This window comes from Plectropomus leopardus, chromosome 4 (genome assembly GCF_008729295.1).
Source record: "Plectropomus leopardus isolate mb chromosome 4, YSFRI_Pleo_2.0, whole genome shotgun sequence".
NCBI classification, from domain to species: Eukaryota; Metazoa; Chordata; class Actinopteri; order Perciformes; family Serranidae; genus Plectropomus; species Plectropomus leopardus.
In genome coordinates, this window is record NC_056466.1 from 28203494 (window position 1) to 28218643 (window position 15150).

General features: G+C 38.6%; 1 protein-coding gene across 2 annotated transcripts in view; it reads left to right on the forward strand.

Moving 5' to 3' along the window:
- LOC121942232 (growth factor receptor-bound protein 2-like) overlaps positions 1-11032 on the forward strand; it is a 27265-nt gene extending 16233 nt beyond the window's left edge. Inside the window, exons 2-4 of one of the 2 annotated variants that reach the window (XM_042485376.1) lie at positions 1954-2051; positions 4616-4738; positions 10410-11032. In XM_042485376.1, the coding sequence (XP_042341310.1) occupies positions 1954-2051; positions 4616-4738; positions 10410-10464 (276 nt within the window). In that variant the 3' untranslated portion in view covers positions 10465-11032. Of the gene's footprint in view, positions 1-1953; positions 2052-4615; positions 4739-8619; positions 9283-10409 lie in introns of those variants that run through there. The other variant, XM_042485375.1, reaches the window with a different exon arrangement.
- Positions 11033-15150: the final 4118 nt, after the last annotated feature.

Genomic DNA, 15150 nt, shown 5'->3' on the forward strand with positions numbered 1-15150 from the left:
ATCACTTTATAGTTGTTTTACCCATTTTTGCAGTCAGTGGTCAGAAAGCGTTCATCTGAGTGACATTTTGGTCCTCCAGGCCTACGCCTGGTTGGCCAGTTCAGTAATGCATCCATGCTTGTTAGTACTGAACATGACAAACATGTTTCTGAAAAATCCTCCATTCTAAATAACCTGATAATGGATCCCACTCAGTACATTTTTGTGATATTATGCTTTTGGCAGCCTCACTCTGTTTCTCTCTCTCGGTCTTGTGTTCTCAGAGTCCTTCTTCGGAAAAACTCCTTTAGGAGCCGTCATCTTTCATTATCTGAAGTCATATTCTGTGACTCAGACGTGTGTATCAGGCTTAGACAGAGGGCTTTGTTGCTTGGCCACCTGTTTAAGCCCCTGGTATCTATAGCTCTAATATAATGAGTGTCATCTTTTCATAGACCTTATTATATGCTCCCACATCTGATATTAACTGAAAGAGCCACCATCTCCAGCATTTTGTGCACGCATGCATGTGTGTGTGTGTGTGTGTGTGTGTGTGTGTGTGTAAGCTAAAGACTTAGACACACACACACACACACACGCACACATACACGCACACACACACGCACACACACACACACACACTGACCCATTTCACGACGCTGATTCATATAGTTTCTCAGAACCAGTATTTGGAACTAAGGCCACTCATTTTCACAGGATCAGTGTCATAAATAATATTTGTCTCTCTGTGAGTGGTTGGATGGCAATCATTTTTCAGAAGCAGATGGGAGTTGATATTTACTGGCTGCAAAGAAAGACTGAGGCAGAGCTGATGAGTAACACATACGAAGCTGCAGATTTAAATGCCTCATTCTCCAGGACCAGATGTGCAAAAAAAATTAAAAAATTGAAAACTACCCAGACACATCTCACACACACACACACATAAATGCACGCTCACACAACCTCTGTCAATAGTAGCACAATAAGCTGAATTCAAATCAGTAATTACTACTCAGAAAGCCACAATTACAGTTAAAGTCAGGTGTGTTACAGCATTTTTGTACACCAAGGAAGGACATAAACATCAGGACGACATGCCTCAGGTTTGTGTTTGTTTATAACAAGCAGATGCACATATAAATACGTGTTTTGGAAAACAAATAACACAGGCACGCGTTAGCATTTTGTGGTTTACAAATGCATATTTAATCCATATAAACACTTGCAAAACTAACTTGTAAAAGTTATTTACTGCCTGGACAGAGGTGCACCACTTCAATGGTATTTACCGAACCAGCATTAGTATTCTCTGCACTTGTTATTTCAGTGTGAGCCTGAATGATTTAGCCCCAAAAGTGAGCAGTGAGACACAGATTATCATTGTTTCCCCTGCAGGGATCCTGCCACTGAAGGACACTGACATTATTCAATGTGTGTGTGCGTATATATGTGTTTCCGGAAGGACCCATTAAAAGTCAAATCCAAACTGTATCTTAAACTATTCATAAATGCAGGATGCATCACCTCTCTGCCACTGTTAATGCATCATGCACAGTGCCACCTGTCCAGGTTGATAAACCAAATGAGTGACTTTAATTTGCATCACGGCACTTGCCACCAGCCGTAAGAGAGCCCCTGCTAAGTGGGAATGCATTGAAAATTAGTAATTTCCATCACAAGCATGTCCTGGATAAAAGAACTCATGTCAAGGGTTGACGTATAGTATAGACTCAATACATATAGGGCCACACTGAGCACTTCAAGAAGATATCTGGGCATTTCTGTGTGATTAGTTGTGTTAAGTGGACTGTAAAGCCATTTGTACCCCAAGTCTTATTTCATTTCCATGTAATGGTGATGATATTAGCAAACACTCGGATACAGTGTGTTCTTCTTTTCTTTTTTTAACTTTTTTTTTAAATTTTATCATAATTGCAGTGTATTTATCTTCTTTTCTTGTCAATTTTGCAGGTTCTGCAGAAAAAACATGGCGACAACTGGTACAAAGCAGAGGTGAATGGGAGAAATGGCTTCATTCCAAAGAACTATATTCAACTGAAACCACACCCGTAAGTCATGATTGAAGGAAATAAAACATGTCAGTAGTGTTACATTACCTAATGACATATTCATTGTCAGTTGATTTCTCTTTTGTTTGTGATTAATTGCCTTGTCTGCAAAATGTAGGACAGTTGTGAAAAGAAAAATTCCGTTTGCTTAGAGCCCAAGGTGACTATTTCGTATTTTGCCTGGTGAATGGGATAAAAGATTAGTGGTATCTTTGTGATAGACCCAAAATAAAATAGAGTTCATCGTTGGTTTTGGTTTTTTCATGGAGTTTGTTGACAATAAGAAAAACAGAAAATATTGCAGGACTTATCTTTTAAATTAGTAGTCATAAGCCTAAAAAGTATGCATGCATAACTGAGCTAAGACATGAAAAAAAATTACATTTAGTCATATTATTGAAGGCTAATCAATCTATGATTCCTTTTGGAGCCTTCACAATACTTTGTGACTAATGCAATAATCCAAAAACAATCTCAAAACAATCTCAAAGCATTCTTTCTAATTTGCACAAAAGACAGACACAAGAAAATGGAATTGTGACTTCAAGAACTTAGCTGAATACAAATGGTCTTGCTCTGCAGTAAACCAACAGCTCAACGCCGATAACACACCAAGCCGCAGTAAAGGGCAGATAACTGTAACGATTTGCATTTCTCAGCGGCGGGGAGGAGAGTTCAGGTGTGTAACATAGGTCATCGTGTGGCAGGAGTCACAGGACCGTATACTGATTAGCTGTGGGTATTCCACGACTGCAATGTGCTGCTAAAAGTTTTCCTACTTTTAGTTCTGCCATGCCTCGCCTCTGAATCAAACGTCCACAGCATGGGTTGCAGCAGTGTACCAGTTTTAGGTTATACTGTGATATGTAAATTGACAATTATCGTACCACATTCATTACCATTATTGGGGAAAAAAACATGCCACGGGCAAGAGAATCTCACCTGCGCATGCCCATCTCCATTCTTCCCCAACTGCCTGTCGATTCCTCAACTTGAGCTACACAAACACGTCCACGACACACATGCAGCAGCAGAGTAGTTCAAATCAGCCGTGTGGTATCACTTTGGATATTCCCAAAAGCATCTTTTAAAAATCATATTGACCTCATACCAATTTTCAATGTCTACATCAGTCAAATATACACTATATGTATATAAAGATATATATATATATATATACATATATGTGTATATGCTATATATATATATATATATATATATATATATATATATATATATATATATATATATATATGTATATATATATATATATATATATTATATTTGAGTATATGCTTTCCTGTTTCAGTTTCAAAATAAAAGCCTTGCTAACAAACTTTTTTTTTTCCATTGTGAAAAGCTTGCACTGTGGTTTTTTAAATGCTGTGGCTTGCATGGCTTCATATTTTAAGCAGTTTTTATATAGCAACCTTACGAGAAAATGTCAGCTATCAGCCCTAACATGGTCTGGTTTTAACATAATATCCTGACCTCCGGACCTCCATTTTGCCAGAACCATGAAATGAGACTGATAGTTGTGTTTGTTTTTTAAATAAATGTAGTTGTAAAATCCCACTACCTCACCAGACAAAGCATACACGACAGAAATAATAGCAGCAAAACCATAAAAAACATAAACACTGAAATCATGAAACATTTTTTTTGTCAGGATATTTTTGGACTTTTTGGACACCTGCCTCCAGGAGCTTTGGCAGGCACCTGGAGGCAGCTTCCAGGTACATTTGGTCACTGAGGAATTAGCAGACAAAGACTGTCAAAATGCACCTTTGTTTTGGTCCTAAGGATGTCTAATTAGTACAAGTAGAGCCTGCCTCTCAGGTCCTGTGAAGGACACACCTCAGGGTAGGCTGTGTTCTCTGCAGAATTCAAAGCCTGCAAAGCCATAGGAATAAGTAAATGAAAGGTACAAGAAAACCGATGATAAGAATTTATTAGACTGCACAAGGGTTGTCAGCCTGCGTTTTACTTTTCTAGTTTATTGTTTAGTTTTTCATCCAGACAACCTGTCCTTTCTTCCTCAGAGTTTAGGTGTCAGGAGCTGCGATGTGAAGCACGACATTCCCTTCAGTCCTCTGGTCGATAACTTTTTGAATTCTCTTTTTGAGATTCACTGCTAACAGACAAAGTGGATCAAACATAAGCGGGGATATCACACTGCATTAGAACATATTTGTCCTTTTCTGACCATCCACTGTTTGAAACCACTTCATACTTCAGCATTAGATTAACATAACACTTTTATGAACGTTGCTTAATTAAATCAGTTCCACTCAATTAACAAAAAAACTAAATAATATCCCTAAGGGTTCATTAGAAACACTGATGTTGTGATTATATCATGGGACTTTTTATGGATTTTATTTTCTCAAGTCTGAAAACCTTGCAAATAGCGAAAAATAGTCATTTATTGTTATGCTAACACAATCAACCAGCCAATGAAAAGAGTTTATGATCCCATCAACAAGATTCAATCTCAAAAGTAGTTCTAAAATGTCTTTTAAGTTCCTGTTGATGTTTTTTTATTTCTTACACTACTGTGACAGGTGGTATATGGGGCGCATAACTCAAGCTGAAGCTGAAGAACAACTGATGAAACAGAGACGAGAGGGAGCCTTCGTCATCCGAGAGAGCGAGTGTACTGTAGGGGAGTTCACCCTCTCTGTCAAGTCAGTAGTCTTTTCAATTTATCCACCCTAAAATGTTATTTTTTTCCCTTTGGTTACACCACACATAATTGGTTACTTTGCTGATAATTCTCTTCTTTCCCCCAATGGCAATTCACAATTTCAAGAAGATCTAATTTATTTTAAAAGTTTGGGAAAATGAAGTAAACCCAGTTTTCAGTCTTACAATTAACTGTATTCTGACAATAGCACAATTAAGTAATAAATGTTTCACACTTCAAGTAAAGCTCCTGAACGGTTAAAATAACTACATTATGCAAGCACACTAACAACATAAAGAATCTTTTTGCTGCTTACCTTCAAAATTAATTTCATTGGAGAAATAATCCTGAGCCTCAGTGTGGAAAACAACAGAGCACTGTGTGAGTGAAAGATGCTAGACTCTGGCTTTTTGTCACGTAGTCTTTGTTTTGAAATGCTGCAGCCATTATCCTCATAATCGCTTGGAGACAGACATATGGAAACAAAAAAAAATAAAAAATCCAGTGATTCATTCAGTCAAGGTCCTGAACCCTTGTTCAACAGCTTGTAGACATTTCGGTGCATTCACTAATTTGTATAATCAAAACTTACTTTTCAGATTGTGAGGACACAGAAAGTCCCTGTCTAGACACTGTTTTAAATCCACAAAAATTTGGAGTCTCCCTCTGTGATAAGGTCATCTGGTCCGCCCATTGGTGCTTGATTGCTCAGTCAAATATTAGTTGAGAGATTTATGCAGATGTGTATTTGGCAGTGTTAGCCTGATCCAGAAGCTGGGAATATTAGATCACTAGTTAGTGCACTGTAAAACCTGATAAGGTGATTTACCTAAAAAATCAAGGACACCAATTGCCTTGAAAAAGTAAGTCAACAAGAAAGACTGTAGCTCTAGTTTAGTAGTGTTAGTAACTTATCTTTTTCAAGGCAGTTGATTTCCTAGGTTACAGCGAATAACAACTTGCACTGTAAACTTTCATGACACTTTGTTTTCCTTACACATGTCGGGATGTTGTCGAGCTCACCTTAGGGCAACTTCCTCATGCATTTGGGCTGTTCTAAATTGATGACTTGACAGTGGTTGCTTAAATGCACCTTTGTCTTCAATGTCTAAGATTTTTTTCAGCGCATTTTTAACTAGTTCAGCCTAAACTTCAGGTCTTTTGACAACAAAAGCAGCATTTCGCATATTAAGCCTTGTTCTCCTCAAAAGGGAGGGAAGAGCAGCAGCCTGCAAAGTCACACAAGTGTTTCCAGTTACAATTGATATGATGGAAATCACATGATGCCATCTAATACAGACTTTAAATGGAAATTTTCAGATAGCTTGCCATGGCTGAATCAAACAGAAAAGGCACTATACTGTTTCTGACAAAATTTGCAGTTTGTTAAATGTGCTTAAGGGGGCATTTTGTGCCTCTATTAGATCATTAAAAGCAGAGAGCTCAGGAGGAACAACATGCAGCAAAGATCTTGCCAGGACTCAAACCACGGACGTTGTGTTTTAATGAAGAGCACCACAAAACCCTATGCCACAAGGATGCCCCAACTTTAATTAAACAGTGACACATGAAACTGCGGGGCTTTCACGGGGTGGGACAGATCTCTAATTCAGAAATTGCTTTTTAATGTAACTGCAGTTAAATAATGTAACAGAGAAGGAGGGCTGCACTGAGTACAAACACAGTGACAGAGGTCAATAACAGTAAAGTTTAAGAAGTTACATAATTTACAAGTTAAATTACATTTCCCAGCCACGCTGCTTCTGACATTTTACGCTTACAACTCTGATTTTTTGCCATACAGCAAAAGTTATTTTCACCAGGTGGTTTTTGATTGGCCACATCAAGTGAGGGAGCTTTCAAGCAACAACAGCTGACAGTTTTGAACTGTCATACTAATAAAATGAAGGATAGCTCTGCTGTATTCACTTGATCCATTCATATTGTTTTCTCTGACTGGGCTGCCCTGTCCAAGGTGTCGTCTTTGTGTCAGTCTGACATCTTGATCATTGATCTTTTAACTTCTTGCCAAAGCAAGCTGTCTCTTTCTTCTGCACATGTGATGACAGAATATGAAAGGGGCATTTTTATTTGAGCTCTGACCTCACTGGGTCTCAATCTTTCTTATGATGCAACTTGATGAAACACTCATACGCAATAGTAAAGACTTCATTTTCACAGTCTCCTTTGTAGTACAGCCAGAGTTTAAAAACTAATTAATGTATATATTTCATTTTTGTTTCATTTTGTTCACTTGTTTTATTGCATTTTATTGGTAAATTGTTTTGTTTTTTTTTTGTTGTTGTTGTTGTTGTTATTGTTGTTGATATAAAATTCATTTTCTGGCATTCCTTTTATGCATATTTTAATGCACCAAGGTTTGCATCCCTACAAAATTAGATTACAGTCAGGCCTTTGTCGTCAGCTTTTTTCCTCACCAGCTCCTGTGGCTAGTGATTTGTTCAGCAGTTGTGCAAGTGTCAAAGACAAACAAAATCTTCTTGCTGAGAACTAATTTTGTCCATTGGTAACTACAGTTTTGTTTTTGCACCCATTTTTCACAGGTTGAAACTCTAAGACTATTTTCATGCACTCATTAGACATCTTTCTTTCAAACTGCAAATTTGTTCAAATCTGTTATGGAGAACTTCTCTCTTTCCAACATCATCCGTCCACCTGACGTGTGACATATCAAGATGCTGATTAAACAGCATCAGTACGACACAGGTGTCCCTTGGGATGGTCGCAATAAAAGGCCACTAAAGTGTGAAGTTTGATCACAGAACACAATGCCATGGGTGTAACAAGTTTGAAGGGGTTGTGCCTTGGCATGGTAACTGCAGGAATAACTACCAGAGCTGTTGCTCATGAAGTGAATGTTTATTAACTGCCATAAATGTCTCCAGTGCTGTTTCTGTGAAACATCCAAGGTCTTCATCTGCAAGCTTGTCTGAGACTAACCACCCGAACAGCTGATGCAACAAAAGCTCTGCACAAACAGTCAGAAACAGTCAGAGACCATCTCTTGGAAGCGTGGTTTGCATGCTGCATCATCCTCATCTGGCTGGTTGGATGTACTGCCAAATTCAGGGAAGCATAATTGGAACGTTACAATAGTGAAGCGGCAAAGTTACGACTGGCCTTTTATTGTGACCATCCCAAAGCACACCTTTGTAGTAATGATGCTGTTTAATTAACATCTTGATTTGCCACATCTGTCAGCTGGATGGATTTGTCTTGGAAAAGGAAAAGTGTAAATTGGTGTAAAAGTACAAGCTGCTTTTGTCCGGTGTATATGCCCCCGCCTAGGTGGCTGTTAAGAGTGACTTTGTTACACGCAACCACCAAATATACCTGTATTTGGCAGGTGCTGATGGCAAGCCCTGATTGCAATCACAATTGTTATAACATTAAAAGGTTAAATGAGCACAACACTATTTTTAATGTATGATACAAAAAGAAAAAAGAAATGTTCATACTGTAAGTTGAGGAAAAGGAAGAAGTTGGATTAGACTTTATTTCAGTTGCCATTGAAATAACCGACCAGATTTATTTTTCAAAAACCGTTTTGGTTATTGTAACACCGTTCAGGTGAAGGTTGTTGAAATCTCCAAGAAATAGTAGCTGTTGCATGACTGCACAGTGATGGTTGACAGTTTTCATTCCTTTTCCTCCTGTGAATCATCTGTCACACCCCAAAGGTTCATATTAAAGTTTCAAGTCTGTGACATCCTGTGTGGGGATTTTTTTCCCCTAGCCTTGAATTGCTTTTTTCCCCCCACTTTTTGGCTTACCTGGATCAACAAACATGAAGATTTTAGCAACACAAACTTTTCAAGGTTATTAAAATGTCTTTGTTCTTCACATTTTCACCCTCCTCAGGATTGACCATGGTGTCCAGCACATTAAGGTCTTGCGTGACGGTGCAGGAAAGTATTTCCTCTGGGTGGTAAAGTTCAACTCATTAAATCAACTGGTGGACTATCACCGCACCTCCACAGTGTGCCGCACTCAATCAATCTATTTCAAAGATGCTGAGGGAATCCAGGTACAAAAACACACACATACAGGCCATAAATATGCTCATTCAAGTGCTTCCACAAACCCAGAGAACAGATGTGTAGAAAGGCTTACAGTAAAATATGCATGCCCGTAGTTGATGAAAGTCTTACCACAACAACCATTTAGTAGCTGCTCATGTCATTCGACGTTCCTCAGCACTCACTTTTCCCTAGTTGTCATGTAAATTTAACTGTTGAGGAGGATTATGTGACATGGTTGAAAGCTAAATAAAACTTGGGGCAGTTGTGTTTTCAGCTTCTGTTTCCAAGGAAGATAATAAACTTTTAACCTCATCATATAGTATATGCACAAGGTTTTTTTAATATATGTAACCAAAGCCCATAGATTTTTAATTTCATCAGCAGATACAGTTCACTCTGGTGTCATGCAGTGTATTTACTTGGCCAGCCCATCAAAAGATTATAGGCCTATCCCCAAGTATACATGTTTTTTTTTTGTATACGAAAAATGCTCAGATTTATAGCCGACTACATTAGCAAGACATGAGACATGAGGTTGCTGGACATATTTAACTGCCCCACTTGTCAAACTGTACAGCTGCAGAGATTTTGAGCCAGGCTTAAAGCTGTTAATATATCACTTTTTAAAGTTTCCGTTTTTCTATATATTGAGGCGAGAAAGTAACTTAAGATTCCCAATATTTAGTCTTTTATGCAAAGAACACCTGTTTGGAAATCTGTTGCAGCATTCTCAGGGTTGTGAGAGCAGCTGTCCATCAAGACTGTCATGCCTGAGTTTACGTCTGTGCGAAGAGCCTGTTGGCACACTTTAAATCTTTCATTTAGTGGGCAGCATGCTGTAGCTACATACATAATGTAGGAGGCGGTAAGTCAGTATGCAAATGAGAACGTAGCCTGATTGAATTATCTTGAGATGGTACATTCGTATCAGTTATGTCAAAATGACTTCTCTAATCAGAAGTTAGCTCATGGAAGTCATGCAGTTTCACTTGTCGACGCATGTTTGAGTTTTCCACCAGTCCCAACTTTTGAGAATTCCATTATGACTTCCATTACCACTGACAAGAAATGACATCATGTCATATTAAAATGTGAACATATTGGAGGTTGAAGGAGGAATTTATGCTGCTTGTTGGTATAAATTGTGACTGTGAGCCCTCTCTATCCAGAGGAGATATGAGAATCACTCATCCATCACTCACACATTAAATGTGAAGATATTGAATTTGTACAGAGGAGTGTTAGGGTCAGCCCTAAAGGGGAAAAATGAAAGGACAAAGATGTGATGTTTTTTTAAACCTCTGCCTCTGTGATAACTGAGACTAGAGGCATTATGTTTTCGGCTTGGCCGTCTGTCAGTCAGTCCCAAGCATGCCCACAAATGTCCACTTTGATTAAACAATGAACTGAATAGATTTTGGTGGTCATAGGTGAAAGGTCAGGGTCACTATGACCTTATCTTTGAAATAATTTCTTCAAATTTGGCACATATGTCTACTTGAACTTAAAAATGAACTGGTAGAATTTGTCTTTCTGTGTCAGCATGTCAGCATTTGTAGTTATAACAACAAAAAACAAGCGTAGCAAACGACTGTCTCTTGTGTCTCTGGTATCTTTTTCCCTGTGCAGGGTGTTTACGTGGAGGCACTGTATGACTTTGAGGCTCAGGAGGAGGGCGAGCTGAGCTTCAAGCGTGGAGAGATCATTGAGGTCCTGGATCAGTCTGATGCCAACTGGTGGAGAGGAATGTGCAACGGACAGACCGGCATGTTTCCCTACAATTATGTGAAAAAAATATGAAAATTGTGTCTTGAATTTTGACACAGCAGTGCCGCAACACTGCACACCAGACCCAAGGAGAGTCAGTAAGTTCCTCCTCCTAACATACAAAGCCTTTAATAGGCTAGGACCAAGTGACATCACTAACTCTCTTTCCTTCCCTTCCTTCTTTCCATTCCTTACTTGCCGTTTATTGGAGGTTTCCAAAAACAGCCAAAAGAAAACTGGGGATGCAGCATTTGTCAGTTACACCCCAAAGCTCTGGAACACACTGCCAGAGATCCAGCATGCTACTTTTTTTTTTTCAAACTAAAAACTTATCTCTTCACTTCCTTTAACTAGCTCTAACTTGGCTGCTTTGCTTTCTGCTTTGCACTTGCATACTGCTGCACAGCTGTAAGATTTTCCTTGATTTTATGCATTTTATATACTCTACTTTTATGCTTATTTTTATGCTTGTTTTATTAATAATGTCTGTGGGTTATGTTTTTTACTTTATTTTCCATTTTATGTTATGCACTCTTTGCACTAAATTTTTATCCTTATTTTATCTTACTTTTACTACATGCAGGTTTTAGTATGTCTTTTTGTCTTTTATGTGTCTTGATGTGAAGCACTCGGTGAATTTAATTTCTTTCTTGTAAAGCACGTTGGGCTGCATTTCTTATATGACAGGTGTTATACAAATAGAGTTTATCATATTATCAAATATAAAGTAAAGAGGGTTAGGTTAGAATGTTTTGTGTGGATTAAATCTTACTGCTGATTGAATATGGTGGCATAAGTAATCATTTATTGTATCCATGCAACATTATTTTTCAATTATGACCTTGAAAAACCTGCCACTGGAAACATCTGTTTGATAACAGATCACTGGTAAGATGCCAGCGTAGAAGACCCAGCGTGTTCACATTAACCCTGCTGTGGGATGTTGAATGAGTATTTTTAATTAATCTCTGGTGTGATGCATTCATTTTAATCATGGGGTCCTTGATTGTTTTGGTGGTTGATATATGAATTGATCTGATAAACATATCCTCATACATCAGTTTGTGTGATATCCTACAAATTAGAGCCCCACGAATTTTGTTATGTACTTGAGGTAACACACTTAATGTAAATTTTCAGAGATTAGGTTCAGACGAGTAAAGTTCAAACTAGTTAAATGGCAAATGTCATCTGACAAGCATAACTTTTATCATGTTAATATTCAGCAGATGTTTCTGTAAAAATTGTGCTGCATGCTTTCACTCCTCCTTGGTTACATGCCTCATTATTGCCTGAGAGCACAAACTTGTTAAAAGGCAGGTCACTGTCATTAAAAATCTCATGTCTCTGAATGTTTTTTGAGATATGCAGTGTTGGAAAATTCAGGGGTAATGAGACTGGATTTATAATTACAAACTACTCATTGAGTCCATGTTTATTACATCTAGGGTGAAACTTTTTAATTGCATTTTGTACGCGTAGCTTCCTTGTAGGACAATGTAATTGTTGTCAATAATGATTAACTTGGCAATGAGGATTGTGTTGCTTCTTGGGATTACTTGACAAACAGGTGCATATGAATTTTCATTTGTTTTATATGTGTGTGCTTTGTGTGTAATGGTCTTTATTTTTTTACCAGGGTACACATTTTTATCAGCATAAAAAAACTATTAAAGCAAGTTTGTCTTGGTAGTAGGTAAACAGGTATTTGGTCCTCCTGATAATTTCTCACAAAGCAAAGTGCCTTACTTCATGTTGCCATTAAAGAATGGAGCTGTTGCAGCATGCAGAGGTGAGGTTTCATAAAGTCATGTGGGTTCTGGGAAAGGACTGATAAGATGAAGACACACAAGTGTTGACATGTACGCTCTGATAGGATAGGAGAAGGAGAAGGAGAAGACAGTTGTGTGAAACCCACATTTGATGTAATCAATTTTAAGTTGATTAGTCATGACCTCCACAGCAGTCAGTTTTTTCATCAGTTTCAAACGCAACATGTGTCAAGGCCCTACCATCTCACTAACAATCTCTCTTCAAAGCAAATCTTGAGATGAAGAAATCTTTTCTAGTGATTTATTCACACACATGGCTGAAATTCATTCCTACTCAGTCACTGCAAGTATCTTTAATTCATTTCACAACAGTGTATTATAATATGTAATTCAGACATCCCATCGTCCTGCAAAAGTAGAGAAGAAAATCTCCAGGCCTGGAATTATTTTTTTTTAATTACAGTGTTTAAGAAAAGGTTTTAATATTTATTGTTTTGTTTTGAATATATTTTGTTTTGACTGTTGTTTGAGACTTGTTCATAAAAATCCCAAAACATGTCTAACGTTATGCAAAATACATCCCTAGCATTACTAATTTCAAATGAATTTCTGTAATGCGTGACCATTGAAGCGTTGCAAATAGACTGGGCGGGGGCCCTTCTGTGCGGAGTTTGCATGTTCTTCTTGTGTCTGCATGGGTTCTCTCTGGGGTCTCTGGGGTCTCCCACAGTCCAAAGACATGCAGCTCAGGCTGATTGGTGACTCTAAATTGCCCTTAGGTTTGACTGTGAGTGTGTATGGTTGTTTGTCTATGTGTCAGCCCTGTGATAGTCTGGCGACCTGTCCAGGGTGTACCCCGCCTTCTGCCCTTTGACAGCTGGGATTGGCTCCAGCCCACCTGCGACCAAAATGACTGACTGACCAAATACAGTTCTCTTAGGGTTAAAGATGCACACTGTCATCAGGAGAAAAAAAGGAAAATGCCAAAAAATTGTCATGTCGCGGGTTAGCCAAGGCTGTACTAAGATTTGAGCTACATAAGATGAATATTCACTGTCATTGTGGCAAATGACTAAATTATGTTGGTGACAGTTATTGCTGATAAATGCCTATTGTTAGTTTGAGTATGAGGCTGCAGTACCTAAAACTGTATATAGAGATGGACGATATGACCACACCCAAACAGTGAGGCCAAAACATCTCGATCGCACATATTGAATTGAATTTATTGTAATGGTACTGATGAGTGTGGATGGTAAAATTCAATATTAAATCATATGTGTCAAAGTAAAATAAATAAAATATGCTGGAAAGGCCTTTCGGCGCAGCCTTAGGTGTGTGCTCTATTTATACCAAACTCAGTATTAGGATATTTGATTTTTTTTTGACAGAGGTGAAAGCTGATACTTCCAATCACACCCACATCCCCTATACATGGCAACTTTAATGCATTTCTATCAGGGTTGCAGTTAATACTTTGGTAGTGAGCCTTGAGCCACCCATGGCTTTATTAACTCTCTTCTGGAAGGCAGCTGGAAACTGTTCCCTCAAAAGAACAGAATAAACGAAAAATCGCAATCAGAGATAAAAACAGGTGCATAGAAAGAAACTCTAAGAAAATCTTCTTAAACTATGGCAGGCAGATGAACATTTTGTCATCACGTAGCTTCAAATTAAGACTTAACAGGCCTCTGGAGGCCCTATCTCTCACTTCTTTATTTCTATGAATCCACATTTACCAAGCTAAGATGACAGAGAGAAAGGCTCTGTGCTTGCGTCCTGGGCAAAATACCTGATTATTAGCTTTATTGCCCTTCTTAATGGCCTGTCTCAGTTAATAGATTTGAGCTGAATCAACTCCATTAATGTGTCAGTTGTCACCACACAGAGCATACAATTCAAAAGTTAGAGTGTTGAGGACCACTTTGAGAAGTTATCACACACGCACACAAAATGCTGCTTTATTTCACTGACAACATTAAAATCACACAGGAGATCCTCTCTGGGCTGCTAGCACCACCACATGGCCACACAGTAAAAGGAGATTTTGAATGAGTGAAATATGGCAGACAGTGTGGAGGAGTTTACAGATTTAGAAACAAAAACTGAAAAGGGGAGCCACCTCAGACTCACGTTGAGTCACATTTCACCTCTATGTGGGGGTTCCTGCCAACATTTGTATGTGAGGCCCATGTGGCTAAATGGGCTGAGAAATGGGCACTATATAGGATTGTCCATGGTTTGATCCAACTGGGTGCCACATGGGTTACACTAGGACTACCTGGGTACCAAGTGGGTATGGGCCCCAAACGGGCTTCTTATTTGGGGCCCACTTTGTTGACCCATACATGTTGGCAATTGGCATAGGGTCATTATGAAACCCCTTGACAATCCCATGTAGGGCCCATTTTTAGTTCATTTACTACCCACATAAGCCCTGCATACAAATGTTGGCTTGGCTGTAGGTTATGACCATAAAGATGGATGATGCAACACTGGTGTAAACTGTGGCTGGTTCACTACATAGCACCAAGGTTCAAAAATCCTGAACAGAACAGGTTCAAGAACCAGAGCTAATTTGTTGGAAATCGGCTAATACGTGGAGTCCGCTTAAGAACTTATCTGCTGTATCAAATTACCCAAATCTTCATTGGGCCTGTCTTTTGTGCCACATCTCCTCAAGGCGTATTTAAGGGATTATAAGATCCACTATGGTGGTGGAGGGGAGCGATTTAAGGGTCACAAGAGGACATGAGGATGCGAGTAAGCATAAGCCAGCACAATGTAATGCATCTATGGTCTAGCACTTGGTTGTAGAGTACATACAAAAA